The following is a 26,837-nucleotide window of genomic DNA, read 5'->3' as shown; positions in this document are numbered from 1 at the left end:
GACTTCAGAAATTGACTGTAAACCAAAGCTGAACAGACTTAAAAAATGCTTTCTGCTCATATGTTTTGAAATTGAGAGTTTACTTCTTACGTGCTTATCGTCACTGGAAAGACCAAGCGTCACTACCATGGAAAACAATCACTACCTCTTCCTTAAAGAATATTTTAATTAATGAAGAATTGTATTTGACTACATGGGTAAGACAGCAAACAACCCAAATAAAAGCAAAGATTAAACAGAAACAGATCTATACTGCTTCCAGCACAATAGTTGAGGCAGCAAGAGGCAAACTGAATGACTTGCAGCTGGTCTCCAGTTGTAACTTTCTCAAAAACCATGTCAGAACACATCATTCCTTTATGAGAAAACCTCCATTACTAGAGACACACAGGCAAAGAAACAGCACAATTCACAATTTTGCTTGATGTGCTGTTTGCGCTGTCAATGAAATTTCAGGATTTGTTGGTATTTAAAACTTAAAACATCAGAAGATACTGCTGTCAAGGCTTTTGTTACTGATTTCCCAGAACCAAGTTAAAGATCATCACCTCTACAGAGGTTCAAAAAAGAACACATTTAAAACATTTGCTAACATTGGTGACAAGCAAAGCACTTTAGCAACGCAGATTTGTGCTTTGCTCTCTTTTAAACACAGACAGGGGAAGAGTATCTTATTACAAGCAAAGAAAGATCAAAAGATGTCTTTATCATAGCAACAGATAAAACAATCTAGCAAGAATACTTCTGCTGAGTAGCAGCTGGTCAGCTCTTCACCAGTCTCAACTTCCTCCAGACCTCAGCTTCCCCACAACTCTAAGTGGTAATGCATTTGAATTGCGTTAGTTCCAGCCAGGCATGGTAGTTATATGAATCTTTAATTACAGTTATGTCATTTCTCACAACTTCAACTGCTGCTCCCCCTTTAACTTTCTCCATCATAACTGTCTTCTGAACTACATTTTTGTAATGTTATGCATTTTTAATCAAACTCAAACCAGTTTGAGTATAAAAAATAAACAGCACTAAATACAGGCAATACTACTGTACAAGTATAAAGCTGCAGAACACTAGCAGTAAGACAACAAAAGTATCTTTTCCTAATGACAGTAAGTGCCAGATCTGCGTAAGTGACCTCTACGAACAGAGGCAAATATAAGCCCACAACCACTTATACTGTTGGCATTTATGAAAAAAACCTTGGCTTTGGCAGTGGGGGAGTGACCTGTTTTTTTTCCTCTTTCTCTAAGAAAGAGGGATGAGAACTTTCTCTAAGGAAGTGTATGAAAACTGTACCTGCAAGACTGGCTGTCCAGTTATACTCTTGTTACCTGTTGCGTGAACAATGCCATTCAATAAATAGCCTAAATTTCAGTAACATGCTTCAATTAAACAGACCAGTGGTTGTGTTGATCAAAGCTTCAATATTACAGCTGGCAGACAACTGGAAATACAGACGTATTTTTTAGCTTTAGCTTAACCTCTGTGGAACATGCGTCCTTTCCACAAAAGGCTCCCAACTCTCATTTTAAGATCAGTTATTTTTGTTTTTAAACACTAACAGTATTCATATTCAAAATTATGTAACTGCTAGAAAATAAGCTACAGTCAAGAAAAGAACAACTACATTTTTTTTAAAGACTGGGGGTGTAAATTATTAAAACTCCAAAATACAGAACTCTCTGTGGCCTAAAGTGATCCCCCACCAAAATCAACAATTTTACAACTGTTCGCAGGAAGCTTTGCCCAACACAGGAGAAAGCATTACCACAGCTTAAATTCTCATTCCACCACATGTCTGTGATTCTGCTGATCTACTCTGCAACAGGGCTTTTAAACATCTGAAGGATAGTCTTTTGCTTATTCTTAGGTAGTGAACAAATATCATTTGCATCACTGGTATTAACCACACAATTCAACACCTTTCCTCCGTTGATGCTGGGTGATTTCATCCGGACTCTGGCAGGTGACTGCCAATTCTCATTGCAAGAACCTCTGCGAGTTTTGCGGTGATTTGTTTCAGCCTGGTTTTTTGATACCTTTGAGTCTCTTGCCACCTTAGAACTTCCCTTTCTGGCAGAAGAGTCTTTCACTGACTGAGGTGGTTTGGTGCGAAGCAGATACTGATCTGGAGAGCCCTTTTGTCGATTAAGTGTCCTTTCCTCCTTGTTGATCTGTTTTTGCAGCTGCAGAGCCAGAAGCCTGTCCTGCTCCTCTTGCATACGTCTTTCATAGATCTCCTGCTCAAAGGCTTTCTGCATTTGCAAGTTAAAATCATTTATCTGCTTCCCTTGCTCCTCTAAACTTTCTGGAAAAGTTCTTCTCCTCTTATCAAGCACACAAAAGTCAACCACTTCTTCAGCTGGTGGCTCCAACAACTTTCTTTTTGGAGTCTCCTTAGTGTTCTGCAGGCTCTCTGGCTTCTCTTCATCTGAGTGTCTAGCCACCTTTTTAAGGTCACACACCACACTTGTGCTGTCAGACACCACAGAATTTGCTGCTGCTTGAATACAGGTATAACCTCCAGCAGAATTTTTAACGTTTATGCTTTCTAAGTGTGTTAAACTGCCACTGTCTGTTTTACATCCATCATCTTCTCCTTTAGATCTTAGAACTGTTCCAGAGCCTTCCCTTTTTGTGATTCCATGCAACGCCTCTGAAATTTCTTCTACACAATTTGCTCCTGGTGTTTCTTCCTGCTTGACAGTAGTTTCCCCCGAAGCCGAGGTACTGAAATAGTTCATGCACGATTCCAAAAATGAATCCACAGCACTGGAATCTTTATTGACACTGGTCAGCTGTGGAGACAGTGTTGGCATTTCCTCTTGATCATTTTGCCAAGCTGAACTGCTGCCTTCATTGCCATTGGTCTCCTGAAAAAAAGAGAGAGACTACTAATAAAGTAAATTTAGCAAAAGCCAATGGGTATGAATAAAATGCAACTCTCACTTCTCACAGCTGTGTTGCTCATAACTACTCTGGGGTATTAACTTGGATTCTTCTCTAAAAAAAAAAATCCCACAATTTATGTATTATTATATAAAATACATAATTAATGTAATTATTATAAATAATCAAGAAAATATTGAAGAAAAGCTACAGAAGTCTAGCTAAAGGACTGAAAACACAACTCCTGCATTCTCCTCTCACCAATGACTCGAATCAACTGTTCAAGCCTGCTCATCGTCTTTTGAAGCCAAACAGGACAGCTAAGACAGACATATGGAATGATGAAAAATCAGAGTGCAACCTCCTGCAGTGAGCTCCAGAACCATCATTCTAGTTTTAGACACCACTGGTTGGAACCAGAGCTCACTGAAGACATTCAAGTAAGGTGCCTGTAAGGCTATACAAGGTAGCCATCAAAGTAAGCCATAGGTACACTTCCGCAGTCTGTCAAGCATGGTTTCTTTCCTTTCCACGTTGAGAAATCTTGAATACCAAAGGTAGTTCAAAAAGAGCAAGATAAACTGGCCAGTGCTGATGTGCCAGGGGAATACAGGATTGCCAATCCTATAGGCAAGGGGAAAGTTAACCCATAATTATTAACACTGAGATTTCTAACAAAATTATTCTAGTTACCGCAGAGCCAGAGTCACCCCTGCCTCTTTCTCTTGTTCTAGAGGATGATGCTGATCCCAATGTATGATGAAGCTTTGGAGACAGGTACCTTTAAAAGTAAAAAGAAAACACCTTTTAAAACATTTTTTTCAGCACTTTGCATTAGTTGAGATCTTCCAGTTAATTCTGACAAACACAAACAAGAAGAGAAGGACAAGTGCTTCCATTCTCCTCCATTTTATCCTCTGAGGAGATGTTTTAACATGCAATGGTTTACATTTACCCTAGATTATCCAGGAAAGTTGGACTACAAGAGTCCAAAGAAGCAGATGGAGATAAGTGGCATTATACCAAGAAAAAGACGAATAATTAAAGAGAAAAAACTTTAATTGCTTACTTCTGAATGTCTTCAGAGTTGCTTGGTTTACTTTTCATCTTGCACAAATGAGCTGGGGATGTTTCAAGTGAGACACTGCCTGCTTGTGCAGGACTGCTGAGCCCATGCCCTCTGGAATTATCATTCTTCAATGACAGACAAGATAGTGTAATGTAAAACAAAACACAATGCAAACTGGAGAAAAAACAGAAAACTACTTTCTTTCTCCTGCAGAATTAGTTACTTTTGCCCAAAGAATTCTACAACTGTAAGTAATGTATCATTATGGAATAAGAAATGCTACATGTTCTGAACACTTTCCTGTATCTAGTATTACGGGAGGAGGTTTTCCTCAAGTAAATACACAGGTTTCATCATCATATTTTCAGGTAGCAAATACCAGCCAACCAAAATCCCAAAACAAATTAACAAAATAAAGGAACAACAAAAAAGCCCAAAACACAAGGTAAACTTTCATCTTTCACTGTACATTTTGTTTTTTTCAGTACAGGTTACAGACATCAATTTCTTCCAAACAAGTATTTTTAAAAGCATGGGGAAAAGGAAGTATTCAGAGGAAAACCAATGTTTCAAAATGTTTCACAATGAAAACATCCAGAGCACATGTTTCAAGTGCATATTACACAGGCAGGAATATTTGGGGTATTTCACCCTCCTGCTGCTTCTTCAAAACTTAACAATCAATCAATGATCTAAAGTGCCAGGGGCCAACAACAGGTTCCAACTACAATTACAATAAAATTATTTCATTCAAAGTTTTAATTTTTGCAATGAAAAGCCTAAGTTGCTTGCACTGTATCAATGTTTTCTACTGTCCCCCTTGATCCTAACTCACCAGACTGTTACTCAGCCGCCAGGCCAGCTCTTCATCTTGCTTCAGCTGTTTCTCCATCTCCCTTCGCCTCTCTTCCACCAGTCTCTGTTCCTCCTCCTCCTCTGCCAGAAGGCGCTGAATGTATTCCTCACTTGCCTTGTTCTCCTCTTGCTCATGTGCTCGCCTTTCTGCCTCCACCTATAAAAGGTTTTTTTCAAATGCACCTGGTTACTACTGTAGGACCACACTTTATGCCAGAACCCTTCAGCTGACGCTCCTTAAATGTGAACAATGCACTCTTCACAAAGCCACAGCACACTTCAAAACCAGTATTTAATTACAAGTCTCCAAAGATGTAAGAATGAAACTAATACTGTGTGCAAGGTCTTCAGTTTGATAACAGTGACTTACCTTTTGGTTCCTGTAAGACTGTACCATTAACCTTGCTCATCTGCAAGGTTAAATTCTATTACCTTTTCAAAATGTTAGTAACAAAATCTAAAATCTCTAAATATATGGGTCTAGAGATGAAATGTGCTTCTTGGTTTGCAGCAGCAGCAGACCAAGAACATTAAATTCACCTTCCTTTCCTTAAGGCAGACATCCTCTCTTGATAAATCAGTTATCAGTAACTCCACAGGGACACTTCAAGAATGAATAAAGCTTTCTTAACTGGGCAATGGAATTTGGAGATTTGCTTTAGAGAAGAGCATCAAAATGTAATACTACAAAAGCTATGTTAATTGTGAGTTTGTGAGAAATCATGTATTGATGTCTTATGACTGACAGCAGACACCATTACTTATTTCACTGCTTTTGGGCCCCATTTCTATTAACCATCAGTACTATTGCTACCGATCAATCTTATCCCCTAACTACCATAAAAGAGAATCCCACAGTCCTCTGCTCATAACTTCTGCTCTTGTAACAACCAACAGGGCTGTCAGGAAAAGGAGCATTTTGGTACTATTTCCAACTATAATTCTGTCCAGAGTTCAGAAGTAGCAGTTATTTTTCTCCTTCTTAGTAGCTGCTGCAGTGCTGTGTTTTTAATTTTCAGCCTGAGAACAATGCTGATAACACCCATGTTTTCTTGTTGCTCAGTAATGTTTACTCTGATCACGGACTTTCTGAGTCTCATGGTCTACCAGGGAGAAGGGGAAGCCAGGAAGAAGCAGAGACAGGACACCTGACCCAAACTAGCCGAAGAGCACAGCACGTCAATTCCAGTATATAAACTGGAGGCAGCTACCCAGAAGGGCAAGATCATTGCTTGGGTCAGGCTGGGTACTGTTTGGCGGGTGGTAAGCGGTTGTATTCTCTTCCCTTGTTATTTTCCTTATCATTAGTATTACTGGTGGTAGCAGTAGTGATTTGTGTTATACCTTAGTTACTGGACTGTTCTTTTCTCAACCAGTGGGAGTTACATTCTGTTGATCCTCCTCCCCATCCCTCCGGGAGCAGGGTGGGGGTGGGGGTGCTGAGCAAGCAGCTGCGTGGTTCTGGGTTACTGGCTGGGCTTAAACCACGACAAATTCTTACTACTATCATATCTGAATTGGAAGAAGGATCCTTAAATAGGCAACCATTAAGATTTCTTAAAAAATCTATTCTGATTTTCAAATGAACACAGAGAAATAGGGAGTGAGCAAGTAAAAAAGAAAATGCTAGATATTACTAAAGCTCCCCTAATTGTGGTCTGTTACTTAAGGAGGAAAATGAAGCAGTGCAAGACCAAAGCCCAAACAATCCAAAATTTTTACGTTTTCTAGTACAAAATAAGCTATGTGCATCTGAGGACCTATAAGACATTTTAGTATCTGTTGCCAGGATTGAAGATAGTGAAAGGTAACACTCTAACCCTGAAAGAACCCTTCTGCACAAAAGGAAGTCTCTCCTCTTCCATAAAGGGCAGAAATTTAATTTATACTTCAGGAATGACCCGTGTGTTCTTGCAGCAGCAATGCCCTTTTAAATAGCTTTCTTCTTCATTAAATATCACAGCTGTTTGTAGGAACAATTAAAATAACTAGATACAAAGCACTTTTGCTTTTAAATATATTTTTAGACTTACCTTGCTAATTTCTGCTTCATATTCCTGCCTCAGTTCCCCAGGCTTGCTCAGCTGGTGCTGCGGATGGGGGACACAGACTAATTGAGAGGAAAGAGAGGAAAAAACTAAGCTAGGAACTAAACAAAATCACGACAGTCAACAAGAAAAGATTTTAATAAAAGATTATTTCCATACCCTGTCAGAGGAATGATGTGACTTACAACAAGTGGTGTGGGAGAAAGCACTGTGTTACAGAACGGCCAGTGCAGTTTTTCAAGCACTGCATATGAAGCAAATACATATCAACATAAAAAGGACATGGTACTGTTAGAACAAGTCCAGAGGAGGGCCACGAGGATGATCAGGGGACTGCAGCACCTCCCATATGAAGACAGGCTGAGAAAGTTGGGGCTGTTCAGCCTGGAGGAGAGAAGGCTGCGTGGAGACCTCATAGCAGCCTTCCAGTATCTGAAGGGGGCCTACAGGGATGCTGGGGAGGGACTATTCATTAGGGACTATAGTGATAGGAAAAGGGGTAACGGGTTGAAACGTAAACAGCAGAGGTTTAGACTGGATCTAAGGAAGAAATTCTTTACTGTTAGGGTGGTGAGGTACTGGAATGGGTTGCCCAGGGAGGTGGTGAATGCTCCATCCCTGGCAGTGTTCAAGGCCAGGTTGGATGAAGCCTTGGGTGATATGGTTTAGTGTGAGGTGTCCCTGCCCATGGCAGGGGGGGTGGAACTAGATGATCTTGAGGTCCTTTCCAATCCTAACTATTCTATGACTCTATATGCTGACCATAACTTAAGTCTTTTGATTTTTGCTGCTGAAAGAACTTCTTAATATAGCAAGTGGCGCAACTTCTCATAGAGCCAACCTACCAATTAGCTTCCCCCAAGGGAGCTTACAATGTAACACCCCCAAAAATCCTTCTTCAAAGAATTAATCAGATTTCACTTCCTTTTCTCTGACACCACAATTTTAGGTTCAGAGACTCTTGCACAGACTAAAGCCCTATAATTTCTAATCTCACTAATTAACAGCACCTAAGAGTGAACAATTTGAACCACTACATTTATTCTCTAGTGATAAATACACACAGGCAAATACTCCACTTACAGATTTTACAGCCAAAGTTGTATCTGTAATGATTTACAGTCTTTGCAAGGCTAGGCAGCCACACACCAACACTTTGTGCAGAACACATGAAATAATATGCACTTAAACAACAAAATATAACTCCTTCTCTGACCTACACATGAAAATAGCACAGGTGCCATTTCTCTGGCTCGCAAGCACCTTTCACAGGAGAGCTCTGACACTGCTTTTGCTAGCACTAACATCTGTCTATGCACAGCTTCTTGTTTCACAACATCCAAAGTCCACCAACAGTGATTAACTTGGTAACACTGAGACATCCCAGGACAAGTGACATTTTACTTACTTTCCTCTTCCAAATCCTGTCCATTAATCCTACGCTCACACTCCTTCGGGTAATGCTTCTGGATCTTCTCCCAGAGCTCCCAATTGACGAGAGTATTTCTGCGGGCATTATATCGGGCCCAAGAAGAGACTCGACGCCGACAAAAAGGGCAACAAAGACTGGCTTTTTCAACTGTAAGCTGGAAACAGGAGTTACAGAGGGTATGGTTGCATGGCAGTGTCACAGGCTCTACAAAGATCTCCATGCAGATTGGGCAGAGGCAGTCAGACAAGGAAAGCGGAGCCCCCGATTTCTTCGACATACTGGCTTGAAGTAGAGGAACAAGACTAGTACACCAGTACCTGAAAGCAAAAAGAAACATGTATTTTATTTCCTATCATGACTGTAAACGAGAATGCTCAGTTTTACAGCTACTTTATGAAAATGTTAGATTTAAGAAGTCTGCTTAAGTGGTTACTTTTGCTCATGATCAGTCTCTGAGAGAAAGACAGATATCTTTAAAGAAGACATGGAGAAACTATAGCAGATTTTCCTACCAGTTTCCTATCAGTTGTAACAGACACTTCGGGGATAGCAATGAGGTGGTAAAGGAGAGGGGGGAATGGTGATGAAACTTCTTCCAGGATTTACTCTCTACTAGTGACACACTATTCTCACATTTAGTGGATCTGTTATCACAGTTACCTTGGCCCTCTGCTCAGTTTTTCAGTACATGCACATCCTTCAAAAGCTGCTCTGGTACTGACTCGGTTCCAGCACGTTCTGAAGGTGACCTACAACATCCCTGCACATCAGAGAAGAGAGTGCTCCTCCTCAATCATTTGCTTAAGCTGAGATTAAAAAGTCAAAATACTTGTTGTTAATATAAGCAAGAAATTAACCAATGCGTTCAACACTTCAGCATCTTCTTGTATGAGTTAAAATGGTGGGGATCATCCAGCCTTCCTATCACTTCTCCCCACAGGACTTTTCCACCTGGCCCAGAAACAGGTGATATAGAAAATAAGAAACACCTACAGCAAAAAAGGATAAAAAAATCTCTGGTTTTTGGTTGGTTTGTTGGTTTGGTTTTTTTAAGTTACAGGAACTTAGTCAGTTTTTATAAGCTCCTCAGAAACAGCCAGTTTCAAAAAGAGCTGGGGTCTTTCTGAGAGAAAGGCTGCAATTTCAGTCATGCAGGAACTCGACATGGAGACAAATATACTTTAAGTTCGGTTTTATTGTTTCTGCATTCCTTTTGCCGATAAAACAAACTCTTATTTTTTAAAAAAATAACATTTTTCCAGGCAGTTTGGTAAAAAGACCCACTAAGTTCATGTGTACCTGCTCCGGGCTGAGCTCAGTTAGTACGCAGACAGAACACTGGACGCTTGGCGAAGGATCCAGACACCCAGCGACGGAGGCAGGGCGGCGGGGCAGCCCCACATACCACAGCCGCGGCCCGCCACACAAGAACACCGCTGCACAGCTAAAGACGAGGCTGGGCCCCCCGCCGGCGGCTGCCTCTCATCCCCCGCACACCCCGGCCCCTGAGCGGTCACGGCAAGGAGTCAGCACCCACCGAGCTGCGGCTCCGCGGCCGGGGCGCGGCAGCAGGCAGGCCCGCGGCCTCCTGCAATGGCCGCCTGCCTAGCGCTGCCCGCCAGCCCGCCGCCCGCTCCGCCCCGTCCCGCGCTGCCAGGCCTCTCCCTCCGCTCTGCCGTTCGCTCCTCCTCCGAGCCGGGCCTGCCGGGAAATAGACACTGAGAGCGCTCCAGGTGGGCAGCCGGCTGCGGGCAGGCCCGCACCAGGGTGACGGCCCTAACGGGGGGACAGCCGTCCTCTACCACACCCAGCCCCGCGGCGCACTGCGGATCGATTGTCTGAGCTGGCATTTCGGCTACAAAGCGTTACCCTCTGGTCTCGCTGGAGGGCAGCCTGGCGGGAGCCGGCCTCCCCCGAGTGCGGACAGCAAGAGCTGCTCCAGAAGCAAGAGATGGAAAGCCTGAGTAGCTAAAAATGGGAGTCTTCTGGCCTTACTTCTTCTGGCTTCAGAGAAAGTAATCAGTGTTAATGAGGTGGTTTGGATTTTTTCCCTGCACTTTCTGAGGGACAAAGTTACGCAAAGTTAGGCAGGCCTGATGTCCCCATGATCCTGGAAGTGGCATGGGTTTTAAACCACATGAATATTTCACAGACTGCATTGTTAGTTTTGGTCTTTAAAGAAACAGCTATCAAAGGAACCTCTATTTTTCCTCAGGTTACCCAGTTCTGTAATAAATAGAAATTTCAGCTGGGAAGAATCATAGAATCACAGTTTAAAGCCATTCCCCCTTGTTCTGTCACTGTCAGAAGTCCTTGTAAAAAGCCCCTCTCCAGATTTCTTATCAGCGCCTTTAGGCACTGGAAGCTGCTCTAAGGTCTTCCCAGGGCCTTGAAAGGTAAATACATCAGTACAGGCCGTATAGCCCCGTGTTGGAGCCACACCAGCAGCACCTGCATGTGCAGGACCAGGACCAACCTGACCCTCTCAGTACTCACCTCCCCTCTGGTATCCACAGGGCATCCTGGCTCAGCTCCTGCATCATCTCGGCCTGCAGATCAAACTTCTGCGCCAGTGTCTGCAAGCTTGAGTCCAGGTCTGTGAAGAGAGTCTCCAAGGTTTGCAGCTTGGTTTCTACTCTGAGGGATGGAAAACAAGCGTGTTTCATAGGTACTTAGGCATCAACGGGTGATGCTTTCTGCCGTGATGGTGGGTGACACCTATGTTGCACTGTGAACAGATCCAGATGCCATTCTGAGGCTTCTCTCAAGCTATATGAGAACATACACCACTAGAAATTAAGGGGATTTTGACACAGCCCAAAGGTATTTTTTGCCCTTCCCTGGTGCAGAGGTCTTATAATTTGTAAATGCAGATGCAAGATTTGTATGTAGATGTGTCTGTAGGTCTCAACCATTTGCATTAACATTAGTTTTGCAGGTTTTTTTCTCAAATTACGTTTTGAGGTGATTTATGCTTTTACTCGTGGTGTCAGGATCTTTTGAACCATTTCCATCTGACACTGAGCAGAACTTCTCATTCTTCCTCAGATTAAAAATGACACCAATAATAAACAAGCCACCTGCAGTATTTATCTTCTCCCAGCTCATCCTGCTCTGGTGTTCTATTTTGTAGGACTGTCCTTCCACAATAAAACAGTGCAATAAGACCACCTTAGTAAACCAGCAATAAGAAAGCTGCTTCTATAGCTTGGCTTTGCTGCTCTTTACTCACAGAGTAGGATGTGTTGGGCTTCTGTCCTTCCAGGGGTGTTTTTTGTGAAGACCATTTTCTTTATGTTAGGCTCTGAGGTGATTTACATTGAGGTGTGTTCTGAAGAATCCTGAGGATCTCAAAGCTATCAACATACAAATCATTCAAAGTTGCTTCCTAAAAACTGAACAAACACCTCAGTACTACATACTTGACAAGTACTTGCAGAGCATCAGCTATTTCTTCTAGACTTCTATTATTTTTCTTTGCATTTTACTGGCAGAACTTCAGGCTGTATCAGTTAAACAAAAACTATCTCACTATCTGAATTTTAGTACAAGCAAGGCCCTACATTTTTTTTTCTGTATCATCTCTCTCTTCATCCCCAGTTTGCTGCACTGCTTCTGTTACTATTATGATTATTATGTTCTTTGGCTGAACTTTTTTGTAGGGACAAAATACACGGTAGCTTTCAGGTGATGACATTAAAAAATAACAAATAGAGGCTAACTTTAGATAGAATGAGCAGCAGATTGTATAAAACAGTTTTCCCTTCTTTCATGCACACTCTACAGTATTTTTAGCTGGTTGTTTTAAGAGAAAGATCAAGAACCATTGCTGCACTGTCAGTAGCTCCCCTGTATACCTGCCTTTCTGTTCTGCTTTAGATTCTGTCTGCAGTTGACCTGAATGAGGAGAAAATAAAGAGACATCAACAAGGGCTTATTTTCCTAAGTCTCCCTAGCCTTAATCCATTGTCTGAGTGGCAGCTTGTACAGATCTTGTCTAACATTTTCTGATTGTTTCCTGAGGCTAGGAGACTTCTTTGACAGTCTTGGGAAAGCTGCTTACATCTTGATCTTACTTTGGAAGAACTTCTCTTGCTTCAGCAAGATGTTTATTGCTCAGAGCCTCCTGTCTCCTGCTGGGTGACAACAGGTATTTTGGAACTGGGCATGTTTCTGACAGGGTGTTGGATTTCAACAAATTATTGTCTGTCCTGATGCATTCCTGGACTAACTTTTGGGTGGGGGTTTCATCCATTTACATGTATTTATGTGTGCATGTTGGCCAAGAGAATTTTAGGACTGAAATAGAACTTTAACTGGGAAATGGAGATTGTGTGGTGTAGAAATGCAGGTAGTTCAGAACTAGAAGAGCTCATAGGATAATAATGGGATCAAGTCTGTCAACACAGAGAGAGCAAGTGAATAAGCTGAGGTGAGGTGGGTTGGTATTTGCTGCAAATAAGTTTCAGCTCCACTTCATAGCCATAGCTGAGCAAGGAGAGAGCAGCAGTCTAATAAGATGAGGCGATGGTTCAGAAACTCCAGTAGCAGGAGTTTTTGGAATAACAAAGTGTTATTCCTAAATAATACACCTTTAGTCCAGTGCTTTAGAATTTGACCAGTTCTGTCTTTCCAGCACTTTCTGATACCAGGTGTATTGCCTGTCTGTAAATTACACTTGTGCGGTTTTAAGCATCTGTAAGCAAACATTTCATCATTTGCTAATTTTGGTTCTAAAAATTTCTGTTTAGTCACACCATGGTAGGACCAATCTCCATAACTAATCTGCTACAGCTTTTTGTAAATTCCAACGGAATCGGTGCTGCTGCTTCTTGGATCCAAGTTCTGAAGGAAATGATGAATGGATTAAACCTCCTGCTTTCATTTCGGTCATGACCTCTAAACACTTTTTCCTTTAATGCAAGTGAAGTTACCGTTACACTTACTTCGCAGTACCAGTTAGATCCACACTTCTGCAATCAGTTTCCCCACAGACTTAGTTTTCACTTTTTAAGTTCAGGAGTGTTTCCCGTGTTTCTGTTTCTCTCTCTGGTCAGGTCTCTAGGTTTGGGTTGTTTTTTTTGTGGTTAACTGGAGTCATAAAAGCTGTTGGTGAAAAATGTTAGCATCTTGACTGGTCGCTAATTTCATAAGCAGAAGTACTGCATTCCATCAGCTGTGATACTGTCAATAGACAACAATCATTTTTACTACAGGTAAACCAGAGTTATATGTGTGACACCTAAGCTGGCTTAAAAATGTCTTGCTTGATACCACATGCACAGGAGTATGTTAAAGGGAGTATATGAAAATTCCTATGTGAAAATCCACCAAGAGAAAAGACTGGAAAATTTCAGACCCTTTTCCAACTCCTTTTCCTGAATCCTGTAATTGTTTCCCATCTCATTAGAGACACCATCTACAAGCAACTTGTGCTGTCGCACTGCAGCTGAACACATGGACGGGTGCCAGTAGGGACAGCTGAGGCTGGAGTATTATACATGAAGCCAATGAACCTGTTGGTAAAGTCTTCCTCTTCTGAGTACAGGCTTTGAAAATGGAGGGTAAATCCATGTCACCTATGTCCCAGTTCCTCAGCAACATTGATCTCCCTTCTTAAAACTTCTAAGAAAGGCCTGTTCTCAGGGGAAGGAGGATGTTAATGGTAACCAGTACTTCCTGTCTTTGAACCCTCCAGACTCCGAGGCACTTTCTGAATTCAGAAGTTCATCCCAAACCTCCCATTTACAACAGTATTAGAGTGTGAACCTGAATTTGTTACTCATAATCACCCAGCAACACTTCATGCAGCTACAGGCTTTTGCTGATGGAGCAGTTACTCAAATCCCGCAGCGAACAGCCAGGACTAGCAGTTTGCAGGCTGGCCAAAATAGCATTCACCCTTCCTCCCCAGTGACTAAAGGAGAAACACAAGATTGCCCATGAACTACTCCCCTTCACATATACAGGCAATGTATATTTACATCCAATCACCCATCAAAATGGCAAAGGAAGCACAGGTTTGTCATTCTAACACATAGTCCTTTCCCCTCTCCCCTGCCCCTTGTCCTTCCCTGTCCCTCAGCACAGTGCCAGCACAACCCTTTAATGACCTGTTTAACGTCTCGTTCAGGGAGCGCAGGGAAATGCTGGCCTTAGCCATCTTCCTGAAGAGCACGAAGAGAAGAAATAAAAGCTGAAGTGGGCTTGAGTCTTTCTCCTGAAGCAGGCAGCAACAAGGACAGGGGATCTGACTCCTGCAGGAGGTTGTTTGTACCAAAGCTTTTTATAGACTGTATATCCAAATATAGGTCATAGATGCACAGACACATGCTCATAAACATATCACATACTGAACTAGCATCCGGACCACTTCCTCTGACCCACTGGTCCTGTCTGTCTTCATACATAAATGAATTCTGAAATGAGGGCTAACTACACTATTTGGCTTTTTTGCTGTGTTTTGGCTTCATTTTGCTGTGTTTTGGCTTCATTTTGCTGTAGCACTCACCCACAGTTCATGTCTTGGGCCAAATTCTCCTGCTGTTAAAGTCTGCACAAACAGATTGCCCCTTTTTCTTGTTGTTTTTTGAACGCTATGATGGTAAAATCAGATTTGGATGAGAGTGAGTTGTGTTGGGTTGCAGGGAGCAGCTTTGAGCAAAACCAAGATGGTTGGAAGCTCTTCCATACAGGAAGGACAGCCAACACAAGTGGCTAAAGACTTTCAGGAGCAAAAAAAGAGCTGGAAATTTTTCCATCCAGAGAAAGTAAAAAAGCAGATAGATAATGTGCATTTGGTAACAGCACACCTGGTGAAACAAGACAGCCCAAAGCCCACAGCAGTGAAGCAGGTCTCTAGCTAGTACCAGGCATTCTGTTTTGAGAAAGGTTAAAGACAACCCAAGGAAGAAAAAAAGCACTTTTTTTAGTTATTTTCCCCTTCCATGGGAAATCCAGCATGAACTGAACACTTGAAAAGCTGCCATGTTCCTACTTAGTACATTCTCCCCACCTGCTTCCTGCAAATTGAGAGGTATTTCTAGCAAACCAATTTCTGCTCGTTGTGTTTCTAAAGCTTTGGTAAGACAGTGAAAGTATTTGGGTAAAGGGGAGCCATGCCTTTGGCCTTTTATGTTCCCCCTGTGATGGGGTATACAACACATCTTGACACAATTGTGTGTAAGTCTGGCAATATTACAGTGAGTATAAGCACAAGAGAGCAGTGAGAGAGAAAGCATTTATTAAGACCAGTGTAATAGTTATTCTTCCCTGGGATAGACAACTAAATGCATGAGAGCTGACCCTTTAAACAGATGTTAACGTTTCCCCTGCTCCTTCGTTTACTGCAGTGTGAAAAAAAAAACAATTGCCAATGACAGTTAAACTAAATGGATTACTCATTGATGATGCTTCTTTAGTTTTATACGCAGCTGCTGACCAATGAAAAATGTATTTCCACTTAAGCTATGACACAGTTCAGCAGGGGAGAGTAATGTAAAGCATTGCAATAGTTCAAAGTGCAAGTGGCTCAGTCAGTGGCATCTTTGTTACTGCTCAGCATTGTGGGCATCCCCATTAGTTTGAATTTATTCCTCCAATGTTAATTATGTCAGCTTAGTCATAAACTAATATTACCCCTAAATATACTGAAACCCGTTTTACCTAAATTCAAGGAGAAAACTGCCAACCCTGTAAAAAACAGCTGCAGTGAATACCAACAGTTGCTGTAAAACATTGTATGAAGCCAGTTCCAAGTACTTGCGTGAGTACACAGCAAATCCCTCCCCCTTCTGAAGGATGTGGCAGGTTTCACCGTTCAGTGCACTGTCAGCATGTGTAACTGGACTCCTTTCAAGCACTCTTGAGAAGTGGTTTTGCCCCTGAAATTTCTTTAAACATCTCAGTCTAGTGTTCTGCCAGTGGATACACAGATACAGAACTACTCTGATCAGCAACTAATACCCTTTTGGACCCTTTGATCTCTGCACAAGCGATCCAGTTCACTTTCTCTCCGTGCTCAATGGTTACCTTTGGTAAAACTCTAGTATGTTCATTTGAAGCCACTTTGTTGAGCTTCCCATCTTTTCTGGTGGAAGCCTTCCTCCTCTGTGGTGATTTTGCTGGACTTTTCAGCTGCTTTCCAATGTCACTGTTCACATCCCAGAGCAAGACTTTCCCGTCATTTCCTCCACTCAGCAACCAATATGCTCCTGGCATAAAGAGGACCTGTGATACTCCCAAGCTGTGACCCTGAAACTCCAGCTCACGTTCAAACTTGACACCGGTGACTCTAAATATTCTGACTTTACCGTCTTGAGCTCCACAGCCAAAGAGGTTGCCGCAGGATGCAACAGACAGGGAATGTGCAAGCGGCGGGTTGAAGAACTGGCCAGCTGACTGTGGACTGTTCTCCTGCACTTCACACTCCTGCAGGTTTGTGGTCCACAAGGGGCGAGCTTTCTGCAGGTTCCACAGCATAACCTTGAAAAAAAAGTATGAATCAGTAATTTATCCATTTTATGTAAGATCAGATCTTTCACTAACTGTAAAACTAAACCATTATGCTTCATGCTGGAGCACCTCTACTGTGGAGACAGGCTGAGAGAGCTGGGCTTGCTCAGCCCGGATAAGAGTCTTAGAACAGCTTCCAGTGCCTAAAGGGGCTGACAAGAAATCTGGACAAACTTTTGACAAGGGAATGGGGTAACAGGACAAGGGTGAATGGCTTTGAGCCAACAGAGATTTAGATTTAACATTAGGAATAAATTCTTCCCTGTGAGGGTGCTGAGGCCCTGGCACAGGGTGCCCAGAGAAGTTGTGGCTGCCCCATCCCTGGCAGTATTCAAGGCCAGGTTGGACAGGGCTTGGAGCAACCTGGTCTAGTGGAAGGTGTCCCTGCCCATGGCAGGGGTTTGGAACTGGGTGATCTTTCAGGTCCTTTTCAACCCAAACCATTCTATGCACGAGTGCAAGGGATGAAAGATGCATTGTGAGGAGTTGGTGAACTTTACCTGATAAATATGTCTGATCTTGACAGCATGCTTTCCAAACCCTCATACTGCCCTACTCAGTAGGGTCAATGACTCAGACCACAGAATGGATGAAGGAGCTGTTCTAAATGTTTCTGCATTCATCTCGGCAGTAGCAATCATGATATACTCCGTATCATTTAAAAGGAGAGATGCAGAAACGCTAGCAGTTAAGAGAGATCTTTATCATTATGAATTTTAGTTTTGCCTGTCCCGTCTACTTGTTCTAAAATAACTGCTTCCACGAATGCGCTTGACAAATGGTACAGAAAAAGGCAAATGGTAGTCCAGGCTCCCATTTTTAAAAAGTCAACTTTGGGTCGTTGTTTTTTTATATTCAATGAGTAGATCTGGTTTGTGCTATGCCCATATTGAGGTAGGGCATTCTTTTCCTGATGAGAGGAGAGGGGTTTGTGCTTTAGACTTGCTTTTAAAATCCTAACCCCCTCCAAGTCCCTCATGGAACAACAACTCTGCCTTCAAATGAATCCTGTGTCTCATTGAGCATTTCAATGGCTGTGGATTTATACTGTGCCAGTTAAAAATAATTCTCTCAATGCTCTTCTAAGATCTGAATTGATTATGAGCAATTTCAAGGTCAACAGATATAAAAGCACGAGTCAGCCTAATGAAGTAAGTCCTCATATGCTGTTTTTTTTATCAAAACTTTGTTATTAATAAAAATATTCCTCCACTAGTAAACTCCAGTAGGAAGTACAGGAGGCTTTAGATTTGGGCCATAAGAGAGTTATCACACTGGCTCTGCGCTTCTGGAATCCAAATCACACTTAAGACATTCAAAATATGTTGGTTCCTGGCACTTTTCTGGTTTAGTGAGTGTTGTTGCTGGCACATTAAAACTACTTTGATCTGATGAACAGCAAAACTTCTCATAATGCTGTGTGTAGCACAGTAAAGCAGAGAGGCTGGGTCCTAATGCTTAAGGCAAATAATCCATTTTTGTAACAGACAGCACTGCAATAGCTTTATGAATTTGTCAACTGCTAACAAGTTTTCTGCAAATTAAGTATTTTCTGTCCTCACAGCATTGTTTCTGCTTCCATGTAACTTCTGGAAAAAAATAAACCTCCATGAAAAGTGGTGTGCAAAGGACAAATTTCCTCTTAATGAGGACAGAGATGTGTACAAGGTAAAGAATATTAAATGCTTCTAAGAGGTTAAGCAGAACAAATGATAAGTTATAAAAATTACTTGTCCTGACATGATACATACCACTTGGAAAGATATTTATCTACCTGTGTTCTTGCTAGCTTCCTGTATGCTTCAAGCATTTTGCCTTTCCTAATGATCATCTGTATTTCATCTGCAGCCATAACTGATCGCTAGGGACAGCTTCTGATTTTGGTCAGTCCAACAGGGAGCTAATGTGGCATGAGCATGCTTTGGACCATATTCTGATTTCCTCACCCCTTGCTCACTTTTAGATTGTAAAGATTAAAGAAGATAAAAACAGAGAGAGGAAGTCTTGAGTAGAAAATGGCACAAACAATCTCAACACTTAGTTTCTCCACCAAAACTACTTTAGAATGTTTAAGGAGCTTTCTGGTGACTGCAGGCTGCACACTCACACTCTGGGTGAAAGTCTATTGGTGCCTCACTGCACAAGTGACTAGTTACCATTTTGTTTCTCTAATAACCATCTACTTGTATGCAAATCACCTGCATGTCCAGTCCACAGGAAACAAGGCTTTGAGGCCTCTGAGGTCGAAAGGCAACAGAGGAACAGATGTTTGAGTGTCTCAAGGACCGGGTGACTTTTTTGTTTCCCAAGTCGATAACTTTTATTGCCCCTGAGTCATCTGCTGCAGCCAAGAAACTGTCAGTCTCATTCACTGAGAGGCAGTTGATCTCCTCCTCATTCACATGGAAGTGTTCAACGGGCTCCTTGAGGGATCGGACATCCAGCAAACTGATAGTTTCTCCATGGGAAGTGTACAGCCTGGTGGGACAGCAGGGAGAGAAAACCACGGAGGTCACGTCATCTGCCTCCGGTAGCTGGAGCTGTCCTGCCAGAGTGCCTCCCCCATCCCAGAACGTGAGCTCGCCTCTCTCTGCACCTGAAGCCACCAGGCCTTCTGAGTTTACATTCAAGCACAATATAGAAGATGAATGTCCACCAATCCATTTGACTGCCATGTTTCAGGGACACCTCTGAAACAACAAACATACAAAAAAAAACCTGAATTCAGATGGTGTTTGCCTCATTACAGGAGAAAGTTTATCAAAGCAACAAGATCATCCTATGGACTATAATGTAAACTATTTGAAACTCTAGTGTCCAATTAAAACAGGCATCTTTACGATCAGTACCCAAGTGTTGCTTAAACAGCACCAACATCAGGAATACCAGCTTGGAATGACAGTGGTGCTAGCACATGTACCCGTGCAGCACAGGGAGTAGATCTGCCCTGACATGGCTGCCTAGGTGAAAGGTGCTTCCTCAGCACATAGGGACATAGCACACCTAACAAAACAGGCAGCACAGTTCCTAATGGGAGGTACCGGAAAGGAGCATGGGGAAGACCGCAAACAGGTAAAGTCAGTCTGCAGAGGAGTCACATTGCTCCAGCCTGGGTGAGAGCACATGCAGACATCTGTCTTTCACCCAGCTGTGGAGGTGCTGGGTAGTCAGTACCTAACATCGGTTTGTAAAGCAGCCTCACAATACGTGGAAAAAGAAATCCATACTGGTGCGAGTGGGATAAAGTAACTGCCTTAATTATAGTTTAAAGCACGCATTTGTGTGAATATAAATTAAGTCGTGTACTCTGTATTCCCAAACTGAAGGTAATTTTCTTGTGACTGGTAAACACCAAAGCATAAACAGCTCAACAATGTCATCGTTTTAAAAAAGCATTACTGGTTTGAGGCAGGTAGTGAACCGGTTTTCAACACATTTAACTGTGTCTCAAAGCGCACCCATCGAGTTTACCAGGCAGGGTCCTTTCCTGGGCACAACCACACACAGCACCCCATGTGACAGGGCTGTTCAGGAGACCGAATCAGCAGAAAACTGGGGGAAAAATCCCAAAGAACACAAAAGTAAAACAAGCTGTGGAGTGGAGGAGGACAGCTAATACCAGGACAGTTTTGCGGGACAGCCCCTGCAGCAGCTTTGGCGATCACAGCACTGCCTCGATATCAACTGTTCTATTGCACTGCTAGGCAATACAATATTTATTTACTTATTTTTACCATGTTTTTTGCCTGTGTTTTTTTTTCTTTTGTCAATCTAAACCGCTGCTAGAATTCACCCACTCCGTCAGGAAAACTTCGGTCGCACCTATTAAATAAACTACAGAAAGCGCCGGACACCCTACCCGCAACTCGGGTCGCACACTCGCACCCCCCGCTCTCTCGCACGCCGGGAACTGAGGTAACCTCTTTCTCCCTCCCACCCCCCGCAGCCCCTCACAGCGGTAGGCCCGAACCACGGGATTCAGGAAAACACCCCCCAAGCCGAGACGCCAGCTCCTCAAGGGAGCGGACACAGCTCTGACGGCAGTTCCACGCCGGGAGGGTCGCCGTGCCCTCCAGATCCCGGCCCCGCACCGGACCCCGGAGGCCGCGGGGGGGATGTGAAGCCGAGCCCGCCCCGCCCAGCCGGGCCCCCCAGCGCCCCGCGCGCCGCCTCACCTCCGCTCTGTCGGCCGCTCGCGACCTGCGCATGCGCGGCTGGCGGGGCGGGGCGCCCGCGGCGGTGATGGCGGCGCCGGGCGCGCGCGCCCCCTCGCTGTGAGGGCCTTGGCCGGGGAGCGCCCCCGGGCCGGGGCCCGCCGCCACCGCTGTCACCGGCCAGGGGAGGGGCAGCGCGGCCCCCGCGTCCCGGCTCACCGCCCGCGGGGAGCTCGGGAACGGGCACGGTGGCGATGGCGGCGGGCCCCGGCGGCGGCGGCGGAGGGGCGGCGGCAGCGGCGGGAGGGCCGGGCTGGCGGTTGCCGGGGCGTGTGCTGGAGCTAGTGTTCTCGTACCTGGAGCTGCGCGAGCTGAGGAGCTGCGCGCTGGTCTGTAAGCTGTGGCACCGCGTTCTGCACGGCGACGAGAACAGCGAGGTGTGGCGCAGCTTGGCGGCCCGCTGCCTGGCGGAGGAGGCCCTGCGCACCGACATCCTCTGCAATGTGCCCACCTACAAGGGCAAGGTGAGGCCGGCCCCTCGGGGACACCCCTGTCCAGCCCCACGGGGATACCGCCCTGGCCGCTTGGCCCGCCTGTCATTAGAAACTAAGCGGGGGGGCCCTGAAACACATGACGGGATTTTATCTCCCTTGCTGTCTTCCTCCTTGTTCTCTCCTAGGTCCGTGCCTTCCACCACGCCTTCAGCACCAACGACTGCTCACGGAATGTCTACATCAAGAAGAACGGCTTCACGCTGCACCGCAACCCCATCGCCCAGAGCACGGATGGGGCGCGGACCAAGATCGGCTTCAGTGAGGGCCGCCACGCCTGGGAGGTGTGGTGGGAAGGCCCACTGGGCACCGTGGCCGTCATTGGCATCGCCACGAAGCGGGCAGCCATGCAGTGCCAGGGTTACGTGGCCCTGCTGGGGAGCGATGACCAGAGTTGGGGCTGGAACCTGGTGGACAATAACTTGCTGCATAACGGAGAGGTGAACGGCAGTTTCCCCCAGTGCAATAACGCGCCCAAATACCAGGTGAGCGTGGCTTGGCACGGGCTGGAAACTCTACCATGTCTCACTGTGGCTGGCCAGGAACCTCCTCCCTCTCATGTCGTGGCTGTCTGTTGAATAGGTTCCAAATACTCACTTAAGGGTTTCTTCAGCTTCCCTATAGAAGGGCAAATGATATTGCCTTGCAAGGCCTTTCCCCCTTCCTTTACTGCTTGCTCAGACTACACCTGTGTATGGTGTTCAGTGCACCTGACCCTCCACTTCTGCACCTCTATCTCAAGTATTGAGTGCGAGGCATGTATTGTGAGCGTCTACTTAGTCATCGTGTTGCTTTTTGAAATAAAAGCTGTTGTAGTCTTATGAAGTAATGACTTGCCCCACAGCAAGGTGAACGTCTGTGGTATTTTATCCCTTTGTTGTATGGCAGTGTGAGCGGAGGGTAGTGCTTAGGCGAGAGTCTTCCTGCAAAAACCTGCAGCAGTGCTGACTTGAGTGTTGCTTGTTTGCTCGCTGGCAGCATTCCCATAGGTTACATCGCTTGGCTAGGATGCTGGGCTATGATGATGTTCAGATAATTTCAGGTTGTTAAATAGCAAGTGCCATTCTACCTTTCTGTCCCTGTAGAAGTGTTATCTTTGTTATTCTGGCTGCTGACAACTACATTTTGACTGCTGGATTGCTTCACATTACCAGCTTGAGCTGCATGTATTATAATTTCTGTCTCATAATGCTGTGGCTTTGTATGAGTATTGCCTAATGTTTCAATTTGGCAACTTGTACCTGATGTTTCTAAATTTCATGTAAGAGTTCACTGTCAAGCAGTTAATTCTGCTGAAGGTTATACCTGCTGTTTGGGGAATAATATCTAAAATTAGTGTAATGTAAGAGATTTAGATCTCTTTCCGCTTGCATGTTCCCTGGCATGCAAACTGGGTAGGCACTTTACAGACTTGCCCTTTTGTGCTTGCTTTCTGCTGTACTTGTCTAGGTCTTTCTGCAACAAAAGGGTGAGGAAAGGTTTTGAAGCTAAGAGTCCCCAGCTTGTGTAGGGAACTCAAGAATGAGCACAGTCGCTGCTTTCTCTCAAAATTGGTGATCATTTGGAGTTTTTATTATTAAGACATGTGAAGCAATCTGCTCGTAGAAAACATACTCAAAGGAGTTTGTTAGTGGTGGTTAGAAGAAAAATGTGTTGGCTGGAAGAAATCCCCAGCATTGGGGCTGACTGGTGAGGAACAGAAGTTTGTGTGGTGTCCTGCTGTGCTTGCTGCTGGTGTCTGGGACTTCTGTTTATGCCTAGAATAGTGTGTACTAATAAATGCAGGGACCTTTGTGCATGCCTAGATCTGAGTCTCTTGCTCTGTTCAGTGTTGATTTCACTTGTGTGTATGTATATATTTTCTGCTGCCTTGGCAAGGTGACAAACAGCTGCATAGTAGTGTATTCTGATATGTTTCATATGTGTCACTTACCTATGTAAAACGAGTTCATTGTCTTTAAAATGCTCTTCATGGAGCAATTGTTTGGCTATAGCAACAGTTAGACCCGGAGTTCAAGTGACTTGGAGGCCATTGCAAGGTTTCCAAACCTCTGCAGCATTCTAAAGCACATGGCATGTAGTATACTTGCTCTGGGTGCTCTCACAAGGTTCATAATAGAAGAGTTACATTTATTATCATGTAGGTTGGTGCCTACATACAGGCTGCCTGTTGGAAAAGGACAGCAGAGGTACTTGGGATCCTAGGGCATTTGAGCAAAATGGAGAAATTCCTGTCCTAAAAATAATGCAATAATGAGAAACAGGAAAGCCATGCTTTAAAATTACCTGTTGCATTATACGTGGCCTGTGCTTTACTTTTGTGTTTCTACTTGAACATGCTGACTCTGTGTTTTAATCCCTCCCCTTCTATCTCTGTTTCCAGATAGGTGAAAGGATCCGAGTTATCCTGGACATGGAAGACAAAACATTAGCGTTTGAGAGGGGCTATGAGTTCTTGGGAGTAGCCTTCAGAGGACTGCCAAAAGTTTGTTTGTATCCAGCAGTGTCTGCTGTGTATGGTAACACAGAAGTGACTTTGGTCTACCTGGGAAAACCTCTGGATGGATGACATGGATTGTTTTGTTGGGACATTGAGATGTGGATGAATGGGAGGAGAAATCTGCATGTTGGTTAGAGGGAAACATGTATTAAAGGAAAACCAAAAAAGTGTGGGTGTGTGTCCAAGAACCATCGAGGGGATCACATGGAGTTTTGAAATGGAGGACCAGCCATACTTCAGGAATTGTGTTCCATTTCCTCTTTCTACCAGGCCAGAAAAATCCTCAGGGTTGCAGTTGGTTTAGTGGGAAGCTCACACATTCATTTTGCAACAGATTTCATTGCTAAGATGGCAGTGTGTGACCTTATGTATTTAAGAAAGGATTTGATACAAAACTGCTTGAGGAAATTAACCTGAGATTTGTAAGTAGCGTGTTTTGTGAAAGACTCCCATTTTAAAACTGCTTGTTCCTTCCCTCCCCCCCTCCTCCTTTGGGCCAGTGTGGGTACTAGAGGACAGCAAGTCTGGTTGGGTTTTATTTACAGTTTTTAACATACTGAGAAGCATGGTCTGTCAGGACTGTCCTTCTCTAGTATAATGATACAAAATGTGTGCAGCTATTTTTAAGTGTATTTTAAGGGTTGTATATATAGAACACATTGAAAAGAACAGTTAAAAGAAAGGGTTTGTTTTGTTCTAACTGGGACATAATTTCTTAAAGGGACCCCCCCACTATGTGGCATCAGAAAATATACCTTGGACAGGTATATAACATTCATGTAAGTGTATTTCTTTTGTTATATTGTAAAGCATTTTGAGATGCTCTTGTGGAGTACCGTGCTACATTGGGTCATTTTCCATGTCAGTTTCCACAGCTTTAGCAACAGTTTTGTTCTCTGTAGAAAACACAAAGTGTTTTCTCCACTAGTTTCCTTTTGCCAAAATTTGCAGTCCCCTTTAGGAAAAGAAGCCACAACACAACGCTGAGCTTGTCATCCTTTCACATCAATATTAACTTCTTGAAAGCATTGTTATGCTTTGTAATCACTGTTGTGAAATGTTTCAAAACAATGAGTAAGGAGCAGTTTCTGAATCCAGACCTGTTTTCAGCTTAAATGGCTTTATAAGGCTTTTCACTTTGGCAGAACTTTTATTGAATTAAATAAAATCCCCCAGTACCCAAGTATTTACCTGCCCATTTTCAGTCAGGACGAGTAGACCTCTCACCAACCCTCTGATAGGGATTCTGGGTCAGGTTCAGTGTTTGGACTTTTCACTTGCACTGGTTTTCTAACAACCATTTACAAACCCCTCTCTGTGTTGGTATATGCAGGTTGGGGTGGCTGTGAAGCTGAGAGGTGCAGTATGAAAGGAATTCCTGGTGCCATCACTCTCCTCTGAGTTTGAAAGGTCTGGCTGGCTCGTGATTCTTGTTGGTGTTTCCCAGAGCTGTCTGAACTATCTCCGAGTTGGGCATGCTTTTTAGAGAGGGAGAAGGAAATGTTTATGCAACCTTTTCTTGCTTTATTTGTGCAGGAGAATGTGAATTGCCTTATAGCAGACACTGGCAATTCTCTGAGCATGGAAGGGGAATTCCTCTTAGGCTGTTGCTTGTTCACCCCTGCCTTCCCCCTGCCATTACTCCGGTCATGTGAAGAGAGTGGTGGAAGCAGAGGAGTGAGGCTTCCATTCTACTCCTGATGAGCTATCCTTGAAGTGCTTTTTACCCTGGTAGATAACCAAGTTCTGCACTGGAATAGACAATGTATGTCATTCCATTTGAAAGGGTTTAAAAGTATTTATTTGTTTCTTGTGTTATTGCTTAAAGGCAATATCAGGGTCTGTTCCTTTTGGCTGTGTTAAAGAAACAAAATATGCAGTGAGAAATGATGTTTGAAGTGGTGCTGAGAACAACCGAATAAATGATGTGGCACAGGCATATGAGTACCTTTTGGGCAAATCCATTACAAACATTGATTGTATTGGACTGTAAAGCAGGTACCTGCATAACAGACTCCTGGGGCACAAAGTAGGTGAAAAAAGGAAACAGAGGCCTGTCCATTTTCAGAAAATAAAGTTGTCCCTCAGATGAATGTATTGTCATTGCAGTCCTGAAAGATGCAACCTCTGTGCTTGTTCATGAGTCCAACTAGATGCAAGTAAAACCCCCAAGAACTTCTGAGGAGTTTTATTCACAAATTAAGATTGACTTCCATTCTTCAGACTGCATCTTGCCCTATAAATAACTTCCCTCTAAATTAGAAATGCTTAACGTTGAACATTCCCTTAAGGGTGGGTTTGGGGGGACTCACTTAAGTAAGATCATAACTTATTCCTGGAGACCAATGCTGGCTGTACAAAACATCAAAATAAACTCTGCTATAATTCAGAAGGGTATGTCGGTGTGGATTGCTGTAATGACATCCATGGTGTGGTGGTAGGAAAAATGGGGTAGCAGTTTGGTGCACCAGGAAGATTGAGTTGTTGGGACTGTGTGATGTACTGCATGACTGCTTGAAAAAGAGAATCTGATGAGTGGTTAACAAGGACCGGAAAACTCAGAGATCTAATTGCTGTGCTTGAGAAATGGCATCCTCCAAAACAGGGATGTTCACACATGGACAGAATGGGAAAAGGCTTTCCTGACTGCTGGAGGTCTTGATTCTCATCAAGGTGTTGTGTTCACTGCTGCAAGGTGCTTCCTTCCCAGGTCAGCTTCTCAGCTTCTCTCTGTTTCTCTAGCTTTCTGTAGGGAAATTCGATATTTTTGTTGTGCTTTTAGGGATAAGTAGGGGATTTTAGGAAGAAGTAGGAGACTGTGTTGTGGT

At 43.8% G+C, this 26,837-nt stretch overlaps 3 protein-coding genes across 13 annotated transcripts; 1 reads left to right on the top strand and 2 right to left on the bottom strand.

The window, feature by feature from the left end:
* Positions 1-69: 69 nt before the first annotated feature.
* Positions 70-9,925, bottom strand: RNF168 (ring finger protein 168). Of its 5 annotated transcripts, none has more exons than XM_034064221.1 (8): positions 9,828-9,925; positions 8,951-9,050; positions 8,267-8,607; positions 6,844-6,920; positions 4,791-4,967; positions 3,956-4,080; positions 3,580-3,667; positions 70-2,870 (listed from the first exon to the last, which is right to left on the bottom strand). In XM_034064221.1, the coding sequence occupies exons 3-8, from the start codon at positions 8,565-8,567 to the stop codon at positions 1,812-1,814; spliced, it is 1,827 nt and encodes a 608-aa protein (XP_033920112.1). In that variant the 5' UTR covers positions 8,568-8,607; positions 8,951-9,050; positions 9,828-9,925; the 3' UTR covers positions 70-1,811. The 5 variants fall into 5 exon arrangements, with proteins under 5 accessions (XP_033920112.1, XP_005151079.1, XP_030906707.1 ...); XM_005151022.3 differs by having other exon boundaries at positions 8,951-9,096; positions 9,590-9,915; XM_031050847.2 differs by having other exon boundaries at positions 9,590-9,915.
* Positions 9,926-14,556: 4,631 nt separating this feature from the next.
* WDR53 (WD repeat domain 53) lies at positions 14,557-21,029 on the bottom strand. Of its 7 annotated transcripts, none has more exons than XM_031050851.2 (4): positions 20,980-21,023; positions 19,401-19,494; positions 19,003-19,282; positions 14,557-16,774 (listed from the first exon to the last, which is right to left on the bottom strand). In XM_031050851.2, the coding sequence occupies exons 2-4, from the start codon at positions 19,466-19,468 to the stop codon at positions 16,199-16,201; spliced, it is 924 nt and encodes a 307-aa protein (XP_030906711.1). In that variant the 5' UTR covers positions 19,469-19,494; positions 20,980-21,023; the 3' UTR covers positions 14,557-16,198. The 7 variants fall into 7 exon arrangements, with proteins under 7 accessions (XP_030906711.1, XP_030906712.1, XP_005151294.1 ...); XM_031050852.2 differs by lacking the exon at positions 20,980-21,023 and adding an exon at positions 20,539-20,713; XM_005151237.3 differs by having other exon boundaries at positions 19,003-19,494; positions 20,980-21,029.
* A 183-nt stretch (positions 21,030-21,212) lies between these two features.
* On the top strand, positions 21,213-26,401 carry FBXO45 (F-box protein 45). Its single transcript, XM_005151238.4, has 3 exons — positions 21,213-21,482; positions 21,638-21,994; positions 23,893-26,401. Exons 1-3 carry the CDS (start codon positions 21,213-21,215, stop codon positions 24,076-24,078), a joined length of 813 nt encoding a protein of 270 aa, XP_005151295.2. The 3' UTR covers positions 24,079-26,401.
* Positions 26,402-26,837: the final 436 nt, after the last annotated feature.

This window comes from Melopsittacus undulatus, chromosome 6 (genome assembly GCF_012275295.1).
Source record: "Melopsittacus undulatus isolate bMelUnd1 chromosome 6, bMelUnd1.mat.Z, whole genome shotgun sequence".
In the NCBI taxonomy this organism is placed as follows: Eukaryota; Metazoa; Chordata; class Aves; order Psittaciformes; family Psittaculidae; genus Melopsittacus; species Melopsittacus undulatus.
Note: the sequence above shows the minus strand (reverse complement) of the source record. Positions and strands in the feature narration are given on the sequence as shown.

Excerpts from the sequence above, each read along its gene's own strand:
- FBXO45 (XM_005151238.4), top strand. The coding sequence starts at position 21,213 with ATGGCGGCGGGCCCCGGCGGCGGCGGCGGAGGGGCGGCGGCAGCGGCG. Across the intron at positions 21,483-21,637 it reads TGCCCACCTACAAGGGCAAG|GTCCGTGCCTTCCACCACGC; the intron begins GTGAGGCCGGCC and ends GTTCTCTCCTAG. Across the intron at positions 21,995-23,892 it reads ATAACGCGCCCAAATACCAG|ATAGGTGAAAGGATCCGAGT; the intron begins GTGAGCGTGGCT and ends CTCTGTTTCCAG.
- WDR53 (XM_005151237.3), bottom strand. The coding sequence starts at position 19,479 with ATGGCAGTCAAATGGATTGGTGGACATTCATCTTCTATATTGTGCTTG. Across the intron at positions 16,775-19,002 it reads CCTGTGGACTGGACATGCAG|GTTATGCTGTGGAACCTGCA; the intron begins GTGATTTGCATA and ends TTTTTTTTCAAG.
- RNF168 (XM_034064221.1), bottom strand. The coding sequence starts at position 8,567 with ATGTCGAAGAAATCGGGGGCTCCGCTTTCCTTGTCTGACTGCCTCTGC. Across the intron at positions 6,921-8,266 it reads ACAGGATTTGGAAGAGGAAA|TCTGTGTCCCCCATCCGCAG; the intron begins GTAAGTAAAATG and ends CCTCTCAATTAG. Across the intron at positions 3,668-3,955 it reads AACTCTGAAGACATTCAGAA|GTACCTGTCTCCAAAGCTTC; the intron begins GTAAGCAATTAA and ends TTACTTTTAAAG.